Genomic DNA, 19,475 nt, shown 5'->3' on the forward strand with positions numbered 1-19,475 from the left:
GCACAAGCCCTTGAATGTAACATGTATGGCAAGCATGAGGGTGAGGCAAAGAGTCAAATCTCTCAAGCCAAGCAGGGGAAAGGCCTCACCCTGGCTCCTCACATTGAGAGTTTCCCTGAAGGTCCCGAGAGTTTAACTGGACAGGGCAGAATGGTCTGTCTCCTCTGGTTAAAAGAGGAGTTTGTGACTCTGCTCTCCCTATCTCAAGGGTGCCAACTTGAATAAAATATTGGGGGAGCCCAGGTGTGAATAGAAATGCCCATCAACGGGGGGGGGGGGGGTGTTCAATTATTTTATTGGGGGGAAGGGACCTCAGCCCCTAGGATTGGCTCCTATTCCCCACTTTGTCATTTCCCCAACAGAAATCCTCCTAGGCTGCGATTTGCTGGGGGAGAGGCTGGAGGAAGAGGCAGATTTATGGCAGCAATCCCCCCCCCCCCGCGCTTCTTCTGCTAGTGGTAACTTTAGAGGGGTGGGCGCGATGGCTCATGGCAGCCGCCCACAGATGGGGGGGGGGGGATGGTTGGCTAGCCCTCCGCCTGGGCTGCGAGCCTGATCTCCATCCTGCCTCTTCCTTCATCAGCTGAGTTCCCGTCTACCTCTGGCCCTCCGCTGACTCTCTGCACATGCTCAGAGGCAGCCTTTGCCGTTTCCAATGAACCCGGGTCTTGTGGCTAGGAGAGCTCGCCCGCCCCGATCTTCCCAAGGCACAGATCTCCCTGAATCCCCCCCCCCCAACTTCCCCATCCCTTCTCTCCGGATCTCTCCTCCTGCCTCTGTGAGACACGAGCCAGCGAGAGTTTGAGCGACTAGCTAGGGCTGCCGAGGGGCTGGGATGAGCTGAGGCCCCTCCGGCGGCAGCTCGTCTCCCCAGACCCCGCAGGAGGCAAAGCGGATCCGCCAGGAGCCGGAGGGGGGCGGAGCCAGAGCGGCGTCGAGGGACGGGAGCGAGCGAGGGGCGGGGCGAGAGCAGGGGAGCAGCGCCGCCCCTGCTCTGCCGCTCGCCGCCGCCCCTGCTCTGCCCGACGGGGTCGCCTTCGCTGCAGTGGGAGGCGGGCGGGCGAGCGGGGGCAGCGGCGACGGCGGCCGGATCCCGCGGCAGGCAGGCAGGCAGGCAGGCAGGCAGCTCTCCTCCCCACGGCGGCGGCGATGCGGGCGGTCCTTGCCCTGGCGGCTCTGTTGGGCAGCCTGCTCCTCTGCCTGTGCCTCGGGTGGCTCTCCGCCGATGGCTCCGGCGGCTCGAGGTACTGGAGGGGTCTTGCCTGGGGGGGCTGCTGGGGGTGGCGGGATCCCACGCGGCGGGGATGCAGTCACGGTCGGGAGAGAGGCCAGCTCCAGCTTCCCTGCACGAGAGAGGCTTCCCCAAGGCAGGGGGCGCGCGTTTTTTGCGGGGGGGGGCGGTGCACGAAGGTGCCCAGGTCTTTGCTGTGGCTGGACTGGGCTCCTTCCTCGCGCCACTTAATGCTCTCGGCTGGCCAACTTGGGTTTGTCTCGCTTGCTTGCCAGGGGCTTTGAGAAGGAGGTCAGGGCGACGACGGGGGGCACCCCCAGGGTGATGCGATCTCTCCGGGCGCCGTCGGCACCTGCCAAGCTGGAGCCTCCGTTGGCCACCAACAGGTAAAAAGGCTGAGCTCGTGTTGTTGTTGTTGTTGTTGTTACGGCTTTTCTCGCCTCCGTGTTGGGTTGGACCGAGAAGGGAGAGTTGCGCTGGTCCAGCGTGAGAAAGGCAGCCGCGAACATCTGGATTGTGGATCATTGGTGTTCCAAGAAGGGCCGATCATCTTGAAAACACCCACGAGTTCCTGGTATTGTGGTTGGTCCCTGATTGTCCTGCTCTCACTTCGAGATCCCAACTTTCAGGGGTCAACATACGGTGACCTTACTTTTTCTTTTCTTTTTTTCACAAAACATTGTTCTTGTAACGTGCCTTTTGGCTTCACCAGCAGCGGTGAAAAGCTTGGCGGTAGATTATCTTATACCTGTATTATATCAGTTACTTTTAAAATTGCATTTTAAAGTGTTAACGATATATTGCAACTGAAGCAGCACAAGGAATCATTTGTTCATTTCAAATTTTGTAACTGGTGGTGGAAACCAGATTCCTTTCCAGGAAAAAATGAAATCAGAATTATTTCCCATTTAGGTTAGCAGAGGAGCCATCTTCAGCTTTGAAGATATTCTACCCCCACTTTTGTTTTCTTTATTCTTTCTTACTTACTTTATCCATCATCTTCGCTTCGCTTCAGTCCTTTCTGCTGTGACTCACCATCCTCAAGCTCAGGTGTTTCTCTTTCAAACACTTCAGCTGTGATCCACGAGACCACAGTAATTTTTTTCTTGAGAAGTTTCTTGTCGTCTCAACCCACTCATTAAACTCCCACGGCATAAATAACAAAAATAGTTTTAAGATTTGGTGTGAAAACTTGCAGAAATGGGAAATGTCACCAGAGTAAGATGAACATTTTCACACAATTTGACCTTTGGAGAGTTCTCAGGTCCAGCCCCCGCCTGCTTTTAGAATCCCAGCAGTTTGTGACTTCAATTCTATACCAGCCTCCCAATCCCATTTAACCAAGAAGTCTTACTTCTGAGTAGACATGTATATGATTGTACTGTAAATAGCCAGTTAGGTTCAGGTTTAAGAGGAAGATTCTGAAAAAGTTTTGCATGAAGAGAGAATTCAGATTGAGAACATTCTTGTGTCGGCAATCTTTTCCAGCTGTATGGGATTGATAAGGTTTCTTTTGGGTCTCTGTTTCCATTGTTTGGTTCTACTGTTTTTAAACCTAGTAGCTTTTATTGTAGGATTGTAAATTGCCTTGAGATTCATGTAGTTCATATAACAACAAAATGCTATATTGCCTGGAATGGACTTTTTGAGAAGATGCTTCAGAGTACTGTGATCATTTGTGTTTATAAGGGGTGAGACAATCTTTCAGGTGAACTGCTCCCAAGCGGTATATATGGTTTTATCCACCAAAGCCAATACCTTGAACATAACCTAGTAGCCGATTGGCAGCCAGTGCAATTTCTCCAGCAATAGAGGTAATGAGCGGTTGAGTCACTGCATTTTGCATCAGTTGCAGCTTCCAGAATCCAGATCAACCTCAAGGGTAGCCCCGCATGGAACACATTGCAGTAATCCAGCCTGGAGGTTACCAGTGCATGGACAGTAGGCAAGATAGGCAAGATCAATACAGCCAGGGAACTGACCAGTGTTAATTCTATTGAGCTTGGAGCTGATCACCATGCAAACTCCATCCCTTAACTGAGGGCTAAACAGAATGTAAGGGGTGGGTTATCTGGTTCGGAGCCTTGCATTACAACACTGATGGATGAGCTCACATTATGCCTACTAATATTTTGATCAGGGCTTTAAAGGGGAGTTATTGCCTTTGGGTGGGTTCAGCAGTAGGTTCAGACTCCACAACCAGAAGATCTGAATCCCTTTTCTGACGCTAGCAACAAATTCTGATTCTCAGGCAGGTCTACAGGTTATTCTTCCCCTGTATTTTGGGTGGGTTGGGGGCTTTCTCTCCGTATTTACATACCTCTTTTCCTCCAAGGAGCTCAAGTTGGTGTTGATGGCTCCCCCACATCCCATTTTATCCAACAACCTTGGGTGTTGAGAGATGGTGGCTGGTCCAAGGTCACTCAGTGAGCTTCATGACTGAGTCGGGAATTTGAACCCAGGCCTCCCAGCTCCTAATCCAACACCCTAACCGCTACTTCACTCTGGTGTTCAATTCCATATGTGACAGGATTCTCCTCAACCTGACATTATAGGCTGCTCTGCATTGGTTTTAAGTCTCCCTGGAGAGAGACTCGTTCTTCTTATGTAGCTAGTTCCTCAGCTGATTTGTGCCTTTTGCAAGTATTTCCCCCCAGCATTCGACTGACATTTTTCTATTACTAGTGCGCTTGCTTCTACAGCACTTCCAATATCGAATAAGCCTTCCCACCTAGATTTTGATGCTGATTAAAGGTATAAACGGAGGCCTTACAAGTCTTATTCCATTACAATTAATAAAGGATTTGCCAAGTTAAGCCGAGCAGTGATTACTTTCTTTTTTCCTTCTTCTTTTTAAGCCATGGCACAGAACATCCATTTTCTTTGTCAAAACTCTTTTACAGTAAAATAGAATGTTTTCCTGTCTCTTTGGCCTTCTGTGACTCCTGTAATTTCAAATTACTTTAGGGTTCAAAAGCAGTGAAGGACGGACAATATTTATTTCATTCTGTGATTGAATGTTCAACATTTGCTGCACTTCTGTAGAACACTGGGGACACCTCCAGGGGCAATAATTGTCAATCCACTTATATAAATCTCCCAACGGCTTTTTTAAGAGTTCCTTTTGTTTGCTTACATCTAGTGTTTAATTGTGTGGAAGGAAAGATAAGAAAATACTTTGCACAAAAAAGGCAACCACAGGAGTGGCAATGCAACAACAAAAGCCTTTCCCGGTAAGCCTTTCCCTACCAGGATGCCAGGTGCTGAACTGCAGGACACACAAACAGATGTGGTGCCTCTTACAGTTTCCCCCCAAACATTCTTGACTCTCCTGTCAGTTTCCATTAAAGTTTGCAATGTGCATGTTGTAGGAGCAGCAGTCTGGCAAGAGAGATTAACTGACTAATAAAGAGGGGAAAGCACCTCTTTCCAGGGATGAAACATTACATCGATATAATGCACTGGAATTATTTGGCTAAAAATTATGGCTGATTATTGTAGAAGTGCTAGCAAAGTCACTTAAGTAATGCAGATGGAGTCCAGTGAAAAAAGAATCTTTGTAACACTTTATTGAGGAAAACTGAGGGAAATGGTGCATAATTTAAAGAGAAAGGAACAGAGGGGTTCAGTCCTTGTTTTGTTCAACCAAATATACAGAGGAAAACTCTTTAACAGGACAGGACATTTGCCATCTCAGTGACCCAGCCAAATGGGTGGCGTATAAATAATAAAATTGTTGTTGTTGTTGTTAAAGAGCATGCCACTCTGGTTGCTAAGCAGTACCTCCACCCACCCCCCCCTCTTGGCTAGTTGACTTTAACATTAACAGAATTAACCCTTGAGATCCAAATAGAAATATCTCTGCTATTGCACTTCCAGAAAAGTGATCGTGTGAAATTCTTTCCACCAGTTGTCTACTCAGCAGCATGCTGCCACTCCTATTTCTAGGTCCTGTGTGAACTGTCTCTTCCCTTCTCCATCCTGTCTCCTGACTATCTCTTCATCTCATTCCTCTACACCCCGTTTATCTATACCTCCATATCCTCTATGCCCACTTCTGCCCAATTTTATTATTTTGTTTCTACTTTCTTGCTCGACAGCTCCTCTATACCACACAACCTCTCCAGGCACTTGGCCAGGCAAGAAGGGTTTTCTCCAAAACTGACACCACACCTCCCACACAGCTCCTGCCCTGATATTTGACCTTCCACAATGACAGACTTTGCCTATAGAGCTTAGAGTGCTTATAAACATTCTATGACATCACAGCAGCTCACGCAATGACCTGGCTTGTGCGTGGACACAAGAAACAGGGGTGGTGTGTGCTTATGTGATTGTTATTTTTTTCATGGCTCCTGTCTACAACAACAGACCCTTTTGGAGAGGCTGTGAAATAATTAACTAAATGTAATTAATTATTAACCGTGCTACAGAGACCTCTGTTCTTTCTTCTGTCAGAACGTTGTACCCCTGAGGGTAAAATAGTTATTACAAAGAATGGGAATAGTTACTTAGCACATAAGTAATGGACTGCAATATACATTGCTCAGCAAGCCTGGCAGCTGTGCTAAATTGACTGCCATCATTAACATTCTTATTTCCTCCCAGACTATGTCTTTAAGACACATTATGAAATAGCCTTTCTGGGGTGCGCCTGGTAGAACTGATATGCCGGAAAGCATCAGCCAGCTACCCCCACATTTCTCCTGCAGGGGTGTTGACTTCTGAACTCTCCCTTCTATAGCTGTCCCTTTAACAGGAATAAATAGGTGATTATGGCCACATTCACACGCTGCATTTAAAGCACTATGATACCACTTTAAACAGGCATGGCTCTCCCAAAGAGTTCTAGGAGCTGCAGTTTTTTTTAAAAGGGCTGAGAGTTAAGAGACCCACCCCCCACCCCGTTCCCCTCCCAGGGCTACAAGTCTCAGAGTGGTTTCACAGTCAATCCTCACAGGGAACTCTAGGAATTGTCATTCTTAGAGGGGCACAGCGGTCTCTTAACAACTCTCAGCACCCTTCACAATCTGCAGCTCCCAGAATTCTTTGGGGACAGGAACCATGGTTGTATAAAGTGGTATCGTAGCACTTAAAAGATATGGTGTGGACGAGGGGTATGTTCAGCTTCACTTGCTGCCAGTCATACATCTCTTCTGTCAGTCATACATCTCTTTTGCTAAAGGGGCAGAAAATAACCCCCACTCCTCTTTTCTTCCTGAATGACATCTCTACCCCTGACAAGTGCAGGAGAGGTGGAACTTAGCAGGGACCATGCTTGTCTTCCAAACGCAGAAATACTCTTGAAGAATCTGTGGAGCCCATTATGGAAATGAAGTTTGTCAATGTGATCAACTATCTCAAGTCAGTGTTCCACCTCAGGCTGTGTTGTGGGTGAGCTTGGGGGTTGGCTTCTTTGTGCCAAATTCCATCCCAGCACAGCCCTGTACGTTACTCTGCATGATCTTAAGACTCCACAGCTGCTACCTCTCTGCTCCTGTTTCCCCCAATCTAGCTGCATAGGCCACATCTTCCACCCTGTCTCTTGCATGTTCAAAAAGCACTCCCTGGATCTGAGGACAAAAGGCACCTCAGCTTTTCTGGAGCACATACCTTTGGAATAAGGTCCAACCCCTTTAAGCCCAAGCAATCCCCCCCCCCCCCCGTCCAGCTTGGAGGAAGCAGAGCTTGTTGTGCAGGACCACATAGATCTGCAGGTGGCTTCTGACACGTCTAGCAAATCTGTGAGGCCTGCTGCATGCCCTGATCTTGAATGCACAGTGAGCTATCCGTGGTCCTGGCTCTAGTCAGCAGATCCATGCTTTGGCTCCTGGCTGGCCAGAAGGCCCCTGCGAACCACAGCAGGAGCCCTGAGCATGGACAGGAGTGGGTTTATTTCAGAGCAGAGCTTAGGGCTCATCTACACTTGTCCCATGATTCCTAAGCACGGGCTTGAGAGGTCTTCCTTTTGTCTCACTGCTTTCCCCCGGAAAACACTGTATACAGTGGTACTTTGGGTTAAGAACTTAATTCATTCTGGAGGTCCGTTCTTGACCTGAGTGAGGGGTTCTGGGGAAGAGGACGTCATCCCATTCTCACCAGCTGCTGAACCCAGAGTAGCTATCAATTGAATTCAGCATTCAGTAGTGTTCTTGCCCCTCCAGGCAGAGTTCTGATTTGATTAGGCTCTCTTTTCACTGAGCTTGCTCATGTAATCTTTCTGCACCTGAGTTAAGGAAGAAAATAAGCTTGGTGCTTGAAGAGGAAGGAGATCACAGCCCTGAGGCTTCCTTGCTTCGCTTTATAGTCTCTGTGGACATCACCTTATTACCAAGCAATGACATAGTTCAGTAATTTTAGATTCTTAAGTTAATGGCCTTACAAAGGCTCTCTCTTTTAGGGGATAATTACTTTCCTTTGAAATGTGGTCATCCAGCCCTGCCCCTGTTGCATTTGAGGGGCCTTCCTGCTGCTGCTGTGTGGGGCCCTGGACCTCTGTCTCAGAGTCGGGCCCTGATGGCACTGCTGTTTCCAAGACTTTTGGGCACATGCTATCAGTTGGCCACCCCTGCCTTAGAGGAGAGTGACTTGTTGATGATCCTTACCACAGCATTTTCCGAGGGTCAGTCTCTTCTTTTCCCATGGCTGGAATGAGTCCTTGAACTTTGGTTAATGCACAGGGGCCTTTGCTTACGGCAAATATGCCATGCTGATCAGTTTATGGGACAGGCAGGGCCAGTCCTGCCATTAGGCAGAATCAGACACCTGCCTCAGGCACCGATTTTGAGTGCCATAAATTGGCAACAAACTGTTAGTTACTTAATTGATTGTGTCTGTATTTTGACTGACCGGGAATGTGGAGAGATACTTGTGGGATTTTCTGCCTTAGGTGCCAAATGAATTTTATTGGCTTTGTGGGGAGGAGCGGGGAAGCACTTTCTGCTGACCCAAACCAGCTTGGCTTTGTTTAAAATGTCCTGAGATTTTTCTGGATTTGCTGCAGAAACTGGAATTCAGAATGCTAAATATGCTTATTAATTCCCATTCCAGTGGCTTAAATAGTTTGAAGGTTTGATCTTGCTTGGGGCTGTCCATACTATTAGGAAGAATGAGGCAACCACCACAGGCAGTAGTTGCTGGGTGGGGTGTGTAGGAGCAACATGTCGGAAGGCAGATCTGAATGTGTCACTAGGCTTACTAGCCTGCCATCCTGATGTTCCCCCATTGCCAATGTCAAAGACAGATTCAACTGCCAATGCAGTTGGCTTCTATACATGGACTGTGATGGAAGGAGTGGAGTTCAATGGTAGGGCATCTTCTTTGCATGCAAAAGTCCTAGGTTCAATTCAATGGTCTGAGAAGCTTCCTACGTTCCTAAGAGTTCCATATTGATCTTTGCATCAGAAAGCAAAATGTCTTGAGTCAGCCATGGGGCGTGGGAAGCAGATGCCTGCCGTTGATGTCTGGCTTCAGCAACCTTTCATTGGCCTAAAACATTAGTGACAATTCCATTGGGGGAAGGGGGGGAGAGTGGGAAGAGAGTGTCAGACAACCTCTTACACAGTCGCCATGATTAATGTCGGAAGACAATTTGTTACTTCTGCCGTTTAAGATTTTACAGTCCATTTCACCGAGCATTTAGATTGCATATTACCTTATTAATCAAAGTGTCACGAACCCTAAAACAGCAATGCAGTCTCATTATCTAATTTGACAAAATTAGTGGCAGAATACTTAAGAAGTTAAAAGCATGTATCCTATTGGGGAACAACAATTGGTTTATAATGGCCATAGAGTAGCTGACTTAATAAAAATGGGAGAGAATGAAGAATGAATAGCAGTGTTAGAAATAGAAGAACATGGTAGGGTATTTTCAAAATTTATACATATTTTGTCACTTTGGGGAGTGTCAAAACTGTAATATGGGGGTAGGGAGCCTCAGGCCAGTGGCCAAATGAAGCCCTCCAGTTCTTTCTAACTGGCCCCCAAGCTTCTTCCCAGACCACACCCCTCATTGGCTCTACTTTCCACCCACCTTGAGTGTTTTCCCATGGCTGGAATGAGTCCTTGAACTTTAGTTAATGCCCCTTGTTTGTCTGGGATGGGTGATAGAGAGTTGTATGTGCAGAAACTAGCCTACATACAAAGGTATGATAACTTCCATTCTTCCACCCATGTCCCCTCTGGGCCTGCCCTCCATTGCCATGTGGCCCCAGGATGGTTACACAGAAGGGAATGCGTCCCTCAGGCTAAAGAACACATCATCGTCCCCAGCTGTAATAGCAAGTGAATCCTGGATTTGGGGAAGAAGGATCATAGTTGGGGTGGGTGTCTATCCAGTCTGTATGCCAAGATCCAGCTGCCCATGTGCCCATGTGCCAGGCATTTGAGACAAGTGTAGAGTCCAGAAGGAGAATTGTAGCCAGCAATCAGGGAATCTATCAGCTCTTTCCAATAGTTTTTGAAAGGAGAGGGGAAAGAGTGCAAATATAAAGAGCATGTATTGTGAGCTGGCACAGTTTTTGACTTCCCACTTGAAATCCAGAAGCTAAGATGACTAGAAGTAATGAGTTTTAGGCAGTATGAAAGTCAAGGCTAAGAAAGAAGGGAATGCTAATATGCAGAAAAGGTCAAAGTCACCCAACCTTTGAAAGCTGGAGATTATATTGTGATTGGGTAAGAAAGCATTGGACCAGGAAATATAATATTACCCAGCTTTTGGGAATCATTGGCTACCGCAGAGGAACTGCAGCAACAGAGCTCGTTTTTCATGTTATTAGCTTTCATTTTTCCCCCTAGAGGTGGCAGTCATTTGCACTCCCATGCACTCAGAAGGAAACTGAAAGCGAGATCCATGTTGTGTGTTTCCCAAGCACAAAATGTCAGGAATGGCTCCTGGATCTCAAAAACCTGAAGAACAAGAGCAAAATGATAGGTGGCCTGGAGACTGGAGCAGAACTAAGCTGAGTGACACTGGGCTATTTGCTTTTCTTCTATAAGTAATGATGGATTTTATTTAAAGCCTGTCACCACTCTTAGGACACTCTGAGGCCCGTTGGCTGTGGAAGATGGAGCTTCTTTGCTTCAGTCCCTTTTCGGCTTTACACTCTCCTCCAAAATATTTGAGCGGGCACACCTGTTTCTCATGACAGCATAACACATTTGCAATTCTTGCACAACCTCATGCTGGGATAGTTGTGAACTCGTGCTGTTCACAAACAATTGCATTCTAGCATGTTGACTTGGTCTGCTTTTGCACTGTCCCATTAAAGCTATTTAATAGAGATACATTCAGAGATAAACTCAGTGTTTGATTTTTATGGTTGTGTGTGTATCTCGGAGCCAGTTTTCAATACCACTTTTATTTTTAGTGCGGCACTCTATTTTCTCTTGTATTGTTGTGTGCCTGTCATTCATTCCTACTGTGAAGATGAAAGCTATGTATTTGGAGACATCATTGCCAGGGGAATGAACAGCGGTCTCCTTCTGAAGGCAGAACCAAGGTTGAAGGGGGAGAGGAATTCTGATCCTGAAATCTCCACCCACCTGACAGAACCATGAACTTATTCAGGGGATTAAGATGAACAGAGGTGATTTAGAGTAAAAGGGGAGTAGGGCCAGGGGTGGGCATGGGTGGGATGTCTAGGAGAACATTTGCCAACTTGGTGGCCTTCAGATATTTTGGACTGCGTGCTTTGGGTTGTGGCTGAATCTGGTGCACAGCCCTAATATCTGAAGAGAATGCAGGCAAATTAAATTTTCTGTGTGGAGCATTTCATGCCATGTTGAGGTGGTTGCCTGAAGTCAAGGCCTAGAAAGTAGGTTTAAAGCAGTAGGTGGAAGCCTTTGGTCCTCTGAATGTTGTTGGACTACAACTCCCATCATCCCTGGCCACCTGAAGGGCTGAAAGTTCCCCACCCCTGTCTTAAGAGCACACACAGCAATAACACTGCAGAAGTGAAGCAGCACAGAGTCTCAACATGATACAAACAAAAGGTGGCCTTGAGTTCAATCATGGAAGAAAGGCAAAGGTAACAAATATATCTATAATGATGCTATTTGAAATGCACATTCATATTTGAAATGAGCATCTTGGGTCTTTGTAAATGCCATTAATGTTTATTGTTAAAATAGATGTGCCTTTCTGAAATGCAATTATGTTGAAGCTGTGTGTGGTTAGATGATAGATAGCTAGATGATAGATAGATATCACATTTCTGATTTACATCAAAATCAACACAACACACCGAATAATTCAAGCAAAACTCACCTCTTTATAATAAAATATGCTTCTGGTGGCAACTCAGAGCAGCCCACTTCTGGACAGAAACCATAGAATGAGAGTGAAGCAGACTTTGCCATCCTGAGTTTTCTCCCCTCACAAGCTGGAGCTGCTGCTGCTTATCTTTCCTTCACAGCCATCCATTGTGCAGCTGCTGCCAAGACCATTTTTATTCTTTCAAAGACTGATTTTCCCTTTTATGTTAACAGAACGGCTCCCAATCAGACTGGAATTCAGAAGTCTGAGCAAGCCTCAAAATGCAAAGAGTTGTGGAACAACAATTGGTCTTCATCTATCAAGAAAAAAAGGTAGGGAGGTCTGCTTCTGTTCTTAAATTCAGTTGGTTTACATCCAAATACAGCTGCTAAACACAAACCAGGTTACCCAAATGTGTGTTGGCAGTAGTTCCAAGGGTGAGATGCTCAATGCAAAACCAGGGTTATAGTGAAGTCGCGTTGTAAAGAAATGAGTTACAAGACTGACTGAGGTTGCAGATCAAAGTGCAGAGTGGCCAGACCTGAATCTAGACCTGGAATCCATAATCTCCAAACCTGAGTCCCTCAGGCCAGTGACAAAAGATGGAGTGAAGGACTTGAACTGGAGCCTGAAGTCCACATAAAACAGGCACAGGTAGAATCCCAGGTTCCCAGTATTTATATAATTGACATCTTGGGGCACCTCTCAAGGCCCACTGCTGATGCTTGTCCTGGGCAACTGGGAGATTGGGTCTAGCCACCATTAAAATTCCCCCACAATGCCCTCAATATAGTATCACCCTGCGGAATTGTGGGAAAGATAATTGGCAGCTACTGCCATCTAATTTCTGTTGGAAGTGCAACAGCAGGAATTGTGCTGCTTGTAACTTAACAGTTAGTTCTGCTATCAATATGTCAGTTAACCAAGTTGGGGGGGGGGTGTTGTTTAAGCAACAAGGCAGAGTGGAATGATATTTGTTGAGGTAGCATGTGACATTATTGGCAGTGTGATTCCGAGGGAGCATTTCCTCTGTATGTTTGGTTGAATGTCTCCCTGCTATGTACAAGACCTCAACGAGAAAAGAAAAAACTTCTCTGTTCCTTTTTCAAATTTGATGCTGTTTTTGTGTTCCTCAGCAATGTGTTGTCAGGATTTCTTTTCTCTCTGGACTGCATTATTTAAATGACTTTGCCAGCCACCCCACCAGCCCCTATCAATGGCACCCTGGCAATCTAGGAGTATAATACTGCTGGTCAGGTACAAGGGTTGATGCTTCACATCTTATCCCTCTTCCTTTCGGTGCTTGAAGAGGCTCTGAGGCTGGAGCTCATACAGTTTCCATTAGTCCGCTAGCCCAAGTTCAACTCGGAGCAAACCCACTGAAATTAATCAAGAACTAACTTTGGATTCAACCTCAAGTCCCTGTCTACTTCACGTCCCAGAGTTCCTGGATGTATGGTGTTCTTTGTTGTTGTTTTTCTAGCCCAACAAGCATATTACTTCTAATTTCTTCCCTTTCTTAGTCCCAGAACTTCTGGTTCCACTGTAAAACAGATGAGCAACCTGTGGTCTAATTTCAAAAAGTCTTTTGCAAGCAGCCTGTTGAGTGGGAAGGAAGGAGCACCAGATGAGAGTGGGAAGCAGGCGGTGGAAAGAGGGACTGGAAGAAAGAAGGGTGGCAGAAAACAAAGGAGGTGGGCCTGCCTTGTTTTTGCTCTGGCCCCGCCTACCACTGGATTCAGCCCCCCCCAAGGGGAAAAGGTTGTCTCACCATGTCCTCTCACATGATGTGTCCACAAATGTTAATGCAGTGGTGCACAAGGGCAAAGCAAGCCTCTAACAAACACCCTCAGTGTTTTGTTCTTTTCTCTGTGTATTGATTTTTATGCTGCATGTTTCAACAAGCAACAATGACTATACCTATTTCAGTGAGGTATTTCATTTTGCTTCTCCTGAGAAGTCTCTCTCCCCCCCATTCCCTTTTTTTCTTGTTAGACTTCAAGCATTCCAAAATCCTTCATTAGGACAAAAAAACCATCAAGACACTATCTTCATTTAGGCTTCTTCTTTTTTAAAGTGTTTTGAACAGCAGATAACGTTTAAAAGTTTGCCTCAGTTGAATGAGATGCCTCTAGGTCCGCTCTTGCATTCAAATTGCTCTGACAAGTCACAGTGTGATGGAAGAGCACACAGCACAGCATATCAGAGCAGCAGCCCCTCGCAAGGACGTGTTGTGCAATTCTGGACCACCACTAGGGAGTGGGGAGCAAGGAGAGAAGTGCAAAGTCGTGATTCTGACGGCTCAGCTATGGTGACAGGCAAACTCTGCAGTAGTCAGCGGAGCAGCTTACTGGTGCAATACCTGGCTGCTAGGATGGGGTGTGGGGGAATTCCTGCCTATATCCTTAAGACCAAGGATAGCCAACCCATTAACACATTTGCAAACCATAGAAAATGTTTTGGACACCACCTCTGTGATGCAGATCTCTGCTTTCCAGGTGTAACCTCCCCTCCCCATAGCATAAAGGTAAAGGGACCCCTGACCATTAGGTAGGTCCAGTTGCAGACGACTCTGGGATTGCAGCGCTCATCTTGGTTTATTGGCCGAGGGAGCCGGCGTACAGCTTCCGGGTCATGTGGCCAGCAGGACTAAGGCGCTTCTGGCGAACCAGAGCAGTGCATGGAAACACCGTTGACCTTCCCGCCAGAGCAGTACCTATTTATCTACTTGCACTTTGACGTGCGTTCGAACTGCTAGGTTGGCAGGAGCAGGGACTGAGGAATGGGAGCTCACCCCGTCGCAGGGATTCAAATCGCCGACCTTCTGATCGGCAAGTCCTAGGCTGTGTGGTTTAACCCACAGTGCCACCTGCGCCCCCCCCATAGCATAATTAGGCTTAAAAAAAACTTTCTATTGGTTATGAAAAGCTTCTTTCACACTAGTTCAGATGGGAGCCTGTGGCTGTCAAGGGAGACCTGTTATAGCACATGTGTGCTCACAGGCATCATGTTGCAGTTACAGATAGGTAGCCGTGTTGGTCTGCCATAGTCAAAACAAAAAAGTTTTTCCTTCCAGTAGCACCTTAAAGACCAACTAAGTTAGTTCTTGGTATGAGCTTTCGTGTGCATGCACACTTCTTCAGATACACTGAATCATCATGTTCATGTTGAGGCATCATGTTGGTGAACCATGCTTAAGGCATGAATTGGGGAAAGGATGTAGCTCAGTGACAGAGCATCTCCCTTACATTCAGGGGTCCCGGGTTTAAACTCTGGCATCAATATATGTCTGTTATCAGAAGATTCCAAGGTCATTAAGGAGAAGCCTGCTTCCTAATGAGTTTGTAACATATGCTGGCTGGGAAGGAGATATCTCCCCTCTCCACATTGTGGTGTGCAGCTGTGTGCTGTCCCCATCATCTCTATCTCTCAGATCTACTTAGTTGCTCCTTGAAGGCTTCTGTGGCTCCTTAAGGCAACCGAATTTGCAAGCAAGTCACTCAGCTTACCCAAGCCCATTAGAGAGCCAGTGTGATGTAAAGGTGAGAGAGCCAGACTGGGAGATTGGGGTCCGAATCTCCACTCAGCTCACTGGGTGACCTTGGGTCAGTCACCTTGGACCACTCAATGCCTCTCAGCCTAACCTACCTCACAGGGTTTTCTGAGGATAAAATGAGGAGGGGAGACTGTTGTACACCACCTTGAGCTTCTTGGATGAAAAGGCATGGATAAATGAATGACAGCAACCAGAGAACAGCTGGCCAAGATGGGAAATACTAAACTTTGGCCACAGCTTTATTGTAGGGAGATTTGGGGAAAGGCAATGCAAGGTCATGAATGCCTTGCTGAAAAGAGATGTGTGTATGCAGGAGTGCCCAACACTGACGTGGTTAGGCCTCTCCCTTTGTAGAAAGCAGCCATGCTATGGCAAGACTAGGCCAAGTGATGGAGGATATGGCTTTCGACAGCTATTAGGCAAGATACATACTGTGTTTTGCCCCCATTATGTAGGCTACTGGGGGCTCAAAAATCAAAATGGAGACTGGAGTTCACCAGAGGTCACCTCACCATCCCTTCACTAGATCAATTGTTGGAATTATGTAAGACCGTAAGAAACTGCCATATACTGAATTAGACCACTAATCAGACAGCCCTGTCTAGACTTATTGGCGGGGAGTGTACTGCAAAGAGGTCTTTGCTAGCCCAGCTAATTGAGCTCTTTTCAGCTGGAAGTTCCAGGGATTGAACATGGGAAATTATCCATGCAAAGCATAGGCTTTTTCACTAAGCCTCTTCATTTTATATTTGTTCATACACATCTCCTCATTATCTGAATTCATTGTGTGTCCTACTAGTAGATCCTTGCCAACGTAAATGGAATTTCCATTCATTTAAATGTCTGATTAGCTGATCAGTTTTGATGACCTTTAAGTTATTTAGCTACCTGGGTTCCTTCTATTTCCCTCCATTATCACTATAAGATTGTCGCCTGCTGTTCACACTTGTGCACCGTTTTCTGCAGGCTGCATCTGGAGACATTGGTCCTGGATGTACCATTTACCCACATTTGAAGCAAAACACTCCACTTGAAACACCCAGTTCGTATTGGGTTGCATTTTGAATATGTTTGTAATCCCATGAACACTGATGGGATAAATGATTGTCATCTTATAAGAAAGAAAGAAAGAAAGAAAGAAAGAAAGAAAGAAAGAACAGCTGTCTTAAATAATTACAAAAATAACAAACAAAAATGACTGCCCTGGCTTTTCAAAACATGAATTATTATTTTTTTAAAAAAAATCAATGGAGACAGAATGAAGAAGTTTCAAAATGTGCTGTAAACTGAAATGCTTATCTCCTTCTGCAAAAGCTGTCAATAAAAGCCCTGAAGTCTCCTTGAGAAACAAATAGGCACTTAGAGACCAAGCAGAACTATTTCATGTTCAAAAATGAAAGGTAGGAGATTGAAGACTTTTTCCCCTTTTTGTTTAACTGGTATTGAATGGGCATTGTGCAGCACAGCACACAGTTAATGCTTGATTCTAACACAACCTCAATAAAACCTGTGAAACTCTCAGTCCTGCCCAATTTGAGGGGCTTTGTGGATTGACAGTAAAACTTCTAAAGCAATACAATACTTAAAGGTATCTTGTTTATTTCACATTAGGATCTGTTTTCTCCACCACCTGCCACTGGCTACAGATAAACAGCCAGTTTGGAAGCCTCTGTTGACTCAAAAGTTGGGTGAAAAAATTGTTGGTTCACTAGCATGGGGACATGCAGTGGAGGCTGCCTTCACCCTTCATTATATATACAGCACAAGAAGACTATGGCTTATCCTCCCCACCAACAGCATACGAATCAATATAGCTAATTTGACTCAGCACACACTCACCCCCACCCCCACAACCAAACTACACTGCAACCAACCGAATGCAACCAACCAAACTCTGGACCCTCCAATCTCTTGCAATGCCCACAAAAATAAATAAATATTTAAATAAAGGACCTACCCACGTGATGCTGATACAAAAACCCTGCACAAAGACTATGCAATAGAATGAAATATTGTTATCCCCCCCCTCTCTTCTCTCTTTCCCCCCAACTGCACTATGTATATGACTACAGTGTCTCAAACTGAAAGCAAACAAACTGTGAAAAAGATTCTATGAATGGAAAGTGGACACACTATATATGTACTTTTTAAGTTTAGTTTTATTTTGTTTGTTTGTTGCACAAGAAAATCTTTAATTAAAAACTAATTATTAGAAGTTGGGTAAAAGTAAGTAAATTTTAAGTGGGTGCTGCTGCATCTGTTGTTGCAAGAAGCTTTGCTCTCTTAATTCCTTTTATTCGACTTTTGTGTCACAGAAGTGACGATGGCTCAACTATTGCTGAGGATGAGGCGTCTATGCAGAATCAGGAAAGCTGCCGATAATCACTTCTAAACCTCAGGATAAATGGGACTTGGAGGGATTGGGATAGAAAGTGTTGAGAGCTTAAGGGAACAGAACAATGTCAAGGTTTATCACGCTTCCCTCTCCAGTTAGCATCTTCAGGGTGAGAGATTTGTTGCTCAAGGGCTCCAGTTGCCATTCTGAACTTAAGTTTCTTTCAAGAGTTGATGTTGCTATAAAGTCATGTGTGAGGAGACGTTGGGGTGATCCAGCTGGAAGGTGACAGAAAAGGATGAAGTGGGAAGAAGGTACTGATGATTCAGCCTGTTGGAGGATACAGGTGGGGTCAAGAGATGCCTTTGGTGGGGGTCCCAGATACTGAGAAAGAGAAGGGGAAACAGGAGCAGGTCAACTGACATATGGGAAGAGAAGTGGGATCAAAAAGGACAGCAGCAGCAGAGAGTATGGATGAGTTGGAAGCTAGGAAGAAGGAAGAAGAATGAAGAAGAGAGACTGAGATGAGCTGGAATGGAGAAAGGAGTGGGAATGTGTGAGTGAGCATGGAGGAGGAAATGGAGGAGGAAACAGAGAGTCAGGGAGTAAAGGGAGGGGGGACGGACAGACGCAAGGAAAGTAACAAGGGATGAGAGACAAACTATGTTCTCCAACATTGAGCTGATGTCTGCTAACTAGTCTATACAGTGGTACCTCAGGTTAAGTACTTAATTCGTTCCGGAGGTCCGTTCTTAACCTGAAACTGTTCTTAACCTGAAGCACCACTTCAGCTAATGGGGCCTCCTGCTGCTGCCACACCGCCAGAGCACGATTTCTGTTCTCATCCTGAAGCAAAGTTCTTAACCTGAGGTACTATTTCTGGGTTAGCAGAGTCTGTAAGCTGAAGCGTATGTAACCTGAAGCATATGTAACCCGAGGTACCACTGTACAGTTGTACCTTGGTTCTCAAATGCCTTGGTACTCGTACGTTTTGACTCCCAAACACTGAAAACTCAGAAGTAAGTGTTCTAGTTTTCGAACGTTCTTTGGACGGGGCTTCCGCAGCTTCCAACTGAGTGTAGGAAGCTCCTGCAGCCAATCAGAAGCCGCGTCTTGGTTTTCGAACAGTTGAATGGACTCCTGGAAAGGATTAAGCTCAACAACCAAGGTGCCGCTGTGTATCCCTGTACTTAATGTAATGGGCAGTGTGACCATGCCAGATACTTCTACAGGCTCAATGCTACATAGTTGGAAGGATTCTGAAGCTGTCCAACTTCCACACTAAACAAGAATCTTCAGTAACCTTTTTAGATTGATCTGTTATTCATATCATGTTCTACTTGAGCATGAGATGGTATAATCCATCTTCTGTGTTTTATTCTTCAGGATCTATCCCCTCACAGTGAATAAATTGGCTTATTTATTAGAATTATTTATACCCTGCCTTACAGCCCCCCATGGAGTCCCTGGAGCAGTCCACAAACATACATGTATTATACTAGTCTCTTTCTCTCTCTCTCTCTCTCTCTCTCTCTCTCTCTCTCTTTCTTTCTCAGTAGGTCCTTCATGTGACCATTGAGCTGGCGTCTAAACGGAGTGCTTTGATGTGCTTTGAAGCTAGACATTGGTTCTGTGGCTTTTTAATATGTTGCCAGTCCAATGACATCTCTTCCAGAATCTGACAGTTGTTCTCATTTTGTGATCTCCAACTTGCTGATGTCCTGAGGCAGAAGTCTGCTTTTAGAACCGTGCAGGAGTTTCCCCTCGACAGCATAATTGCCCCAAGTCACACACACACACACACACACACACACACACACACACACACACAGTGTCCTATCTGTTATATCAGCTTTATAGTCTTTCCCCTTAATTTATCAAGATTTTCCCCTTAGGCCTCAATCTTCTAAGTGAAATTATTTTGTGGTATATGATGATATTCAGCATCAAAGAATGGAACTGTCAAGCGGTTTTCCCCACAGCCAACTAATTCTCTTTCTGTCTCTCCCTGGCTGAACTGCAGCCTGCAGCTAATATAACCATACTTTTTATGTAAGTGGTTGCTTAGTAAAATCAGCTAAGTTGGAGTGACTTG

At 45.7% G+C, this 19,475-nt stretch overlaps 1 protein-coding gene across 2 annotated transcripts in view; it reads left to right on the forward strand.

Moving 5' to 3' along the window:
* The first annotated feature begins 962 nt into the window (after positions 1 to 962).
* ST8SIA6 (ST8 alpha-N-acetyl-neuraminide alpha-2,8-sialyltransferase 6) overlaps positions 963 to 19,475 on the forward strand; it is a 41,712-nt gene continuing 23,199 nt past the window's right edge. For both annotated transcript variants that reach the window (XM_083705070.1, XM_083705071.1), the window contains exons 1-3: positions 963 to 1,244; positions 1,507 to 1,617; positions 11,723 to 11,821. In XM_083705070.1, coding sequence (XP_083561196.1) covers positions 1,150 to 1,244; positions 1,507 to 1,617; positions 11,723 to 11,821 — 305 coding nt within the window. In that variant the 5' untranslated portion in view covers positions 963 to 1,149. The remainder of the gene's footprint in view (positions 1,245 to 1,506; positions 1,618 to 11,722; positions 11,822 to 19,475) is intronic.

This window comes from Podarcis gaigeae (genome assembly GCF_964106915.1).
Source record: "Podarcis gaigeae genome assembly, chromosome: 12".
NCBI lineage: Eukaryota > Metazoa > Chordata > Lepidosauria > Squamata > Lacertidae > Podarcis > Podarcis gaigeae.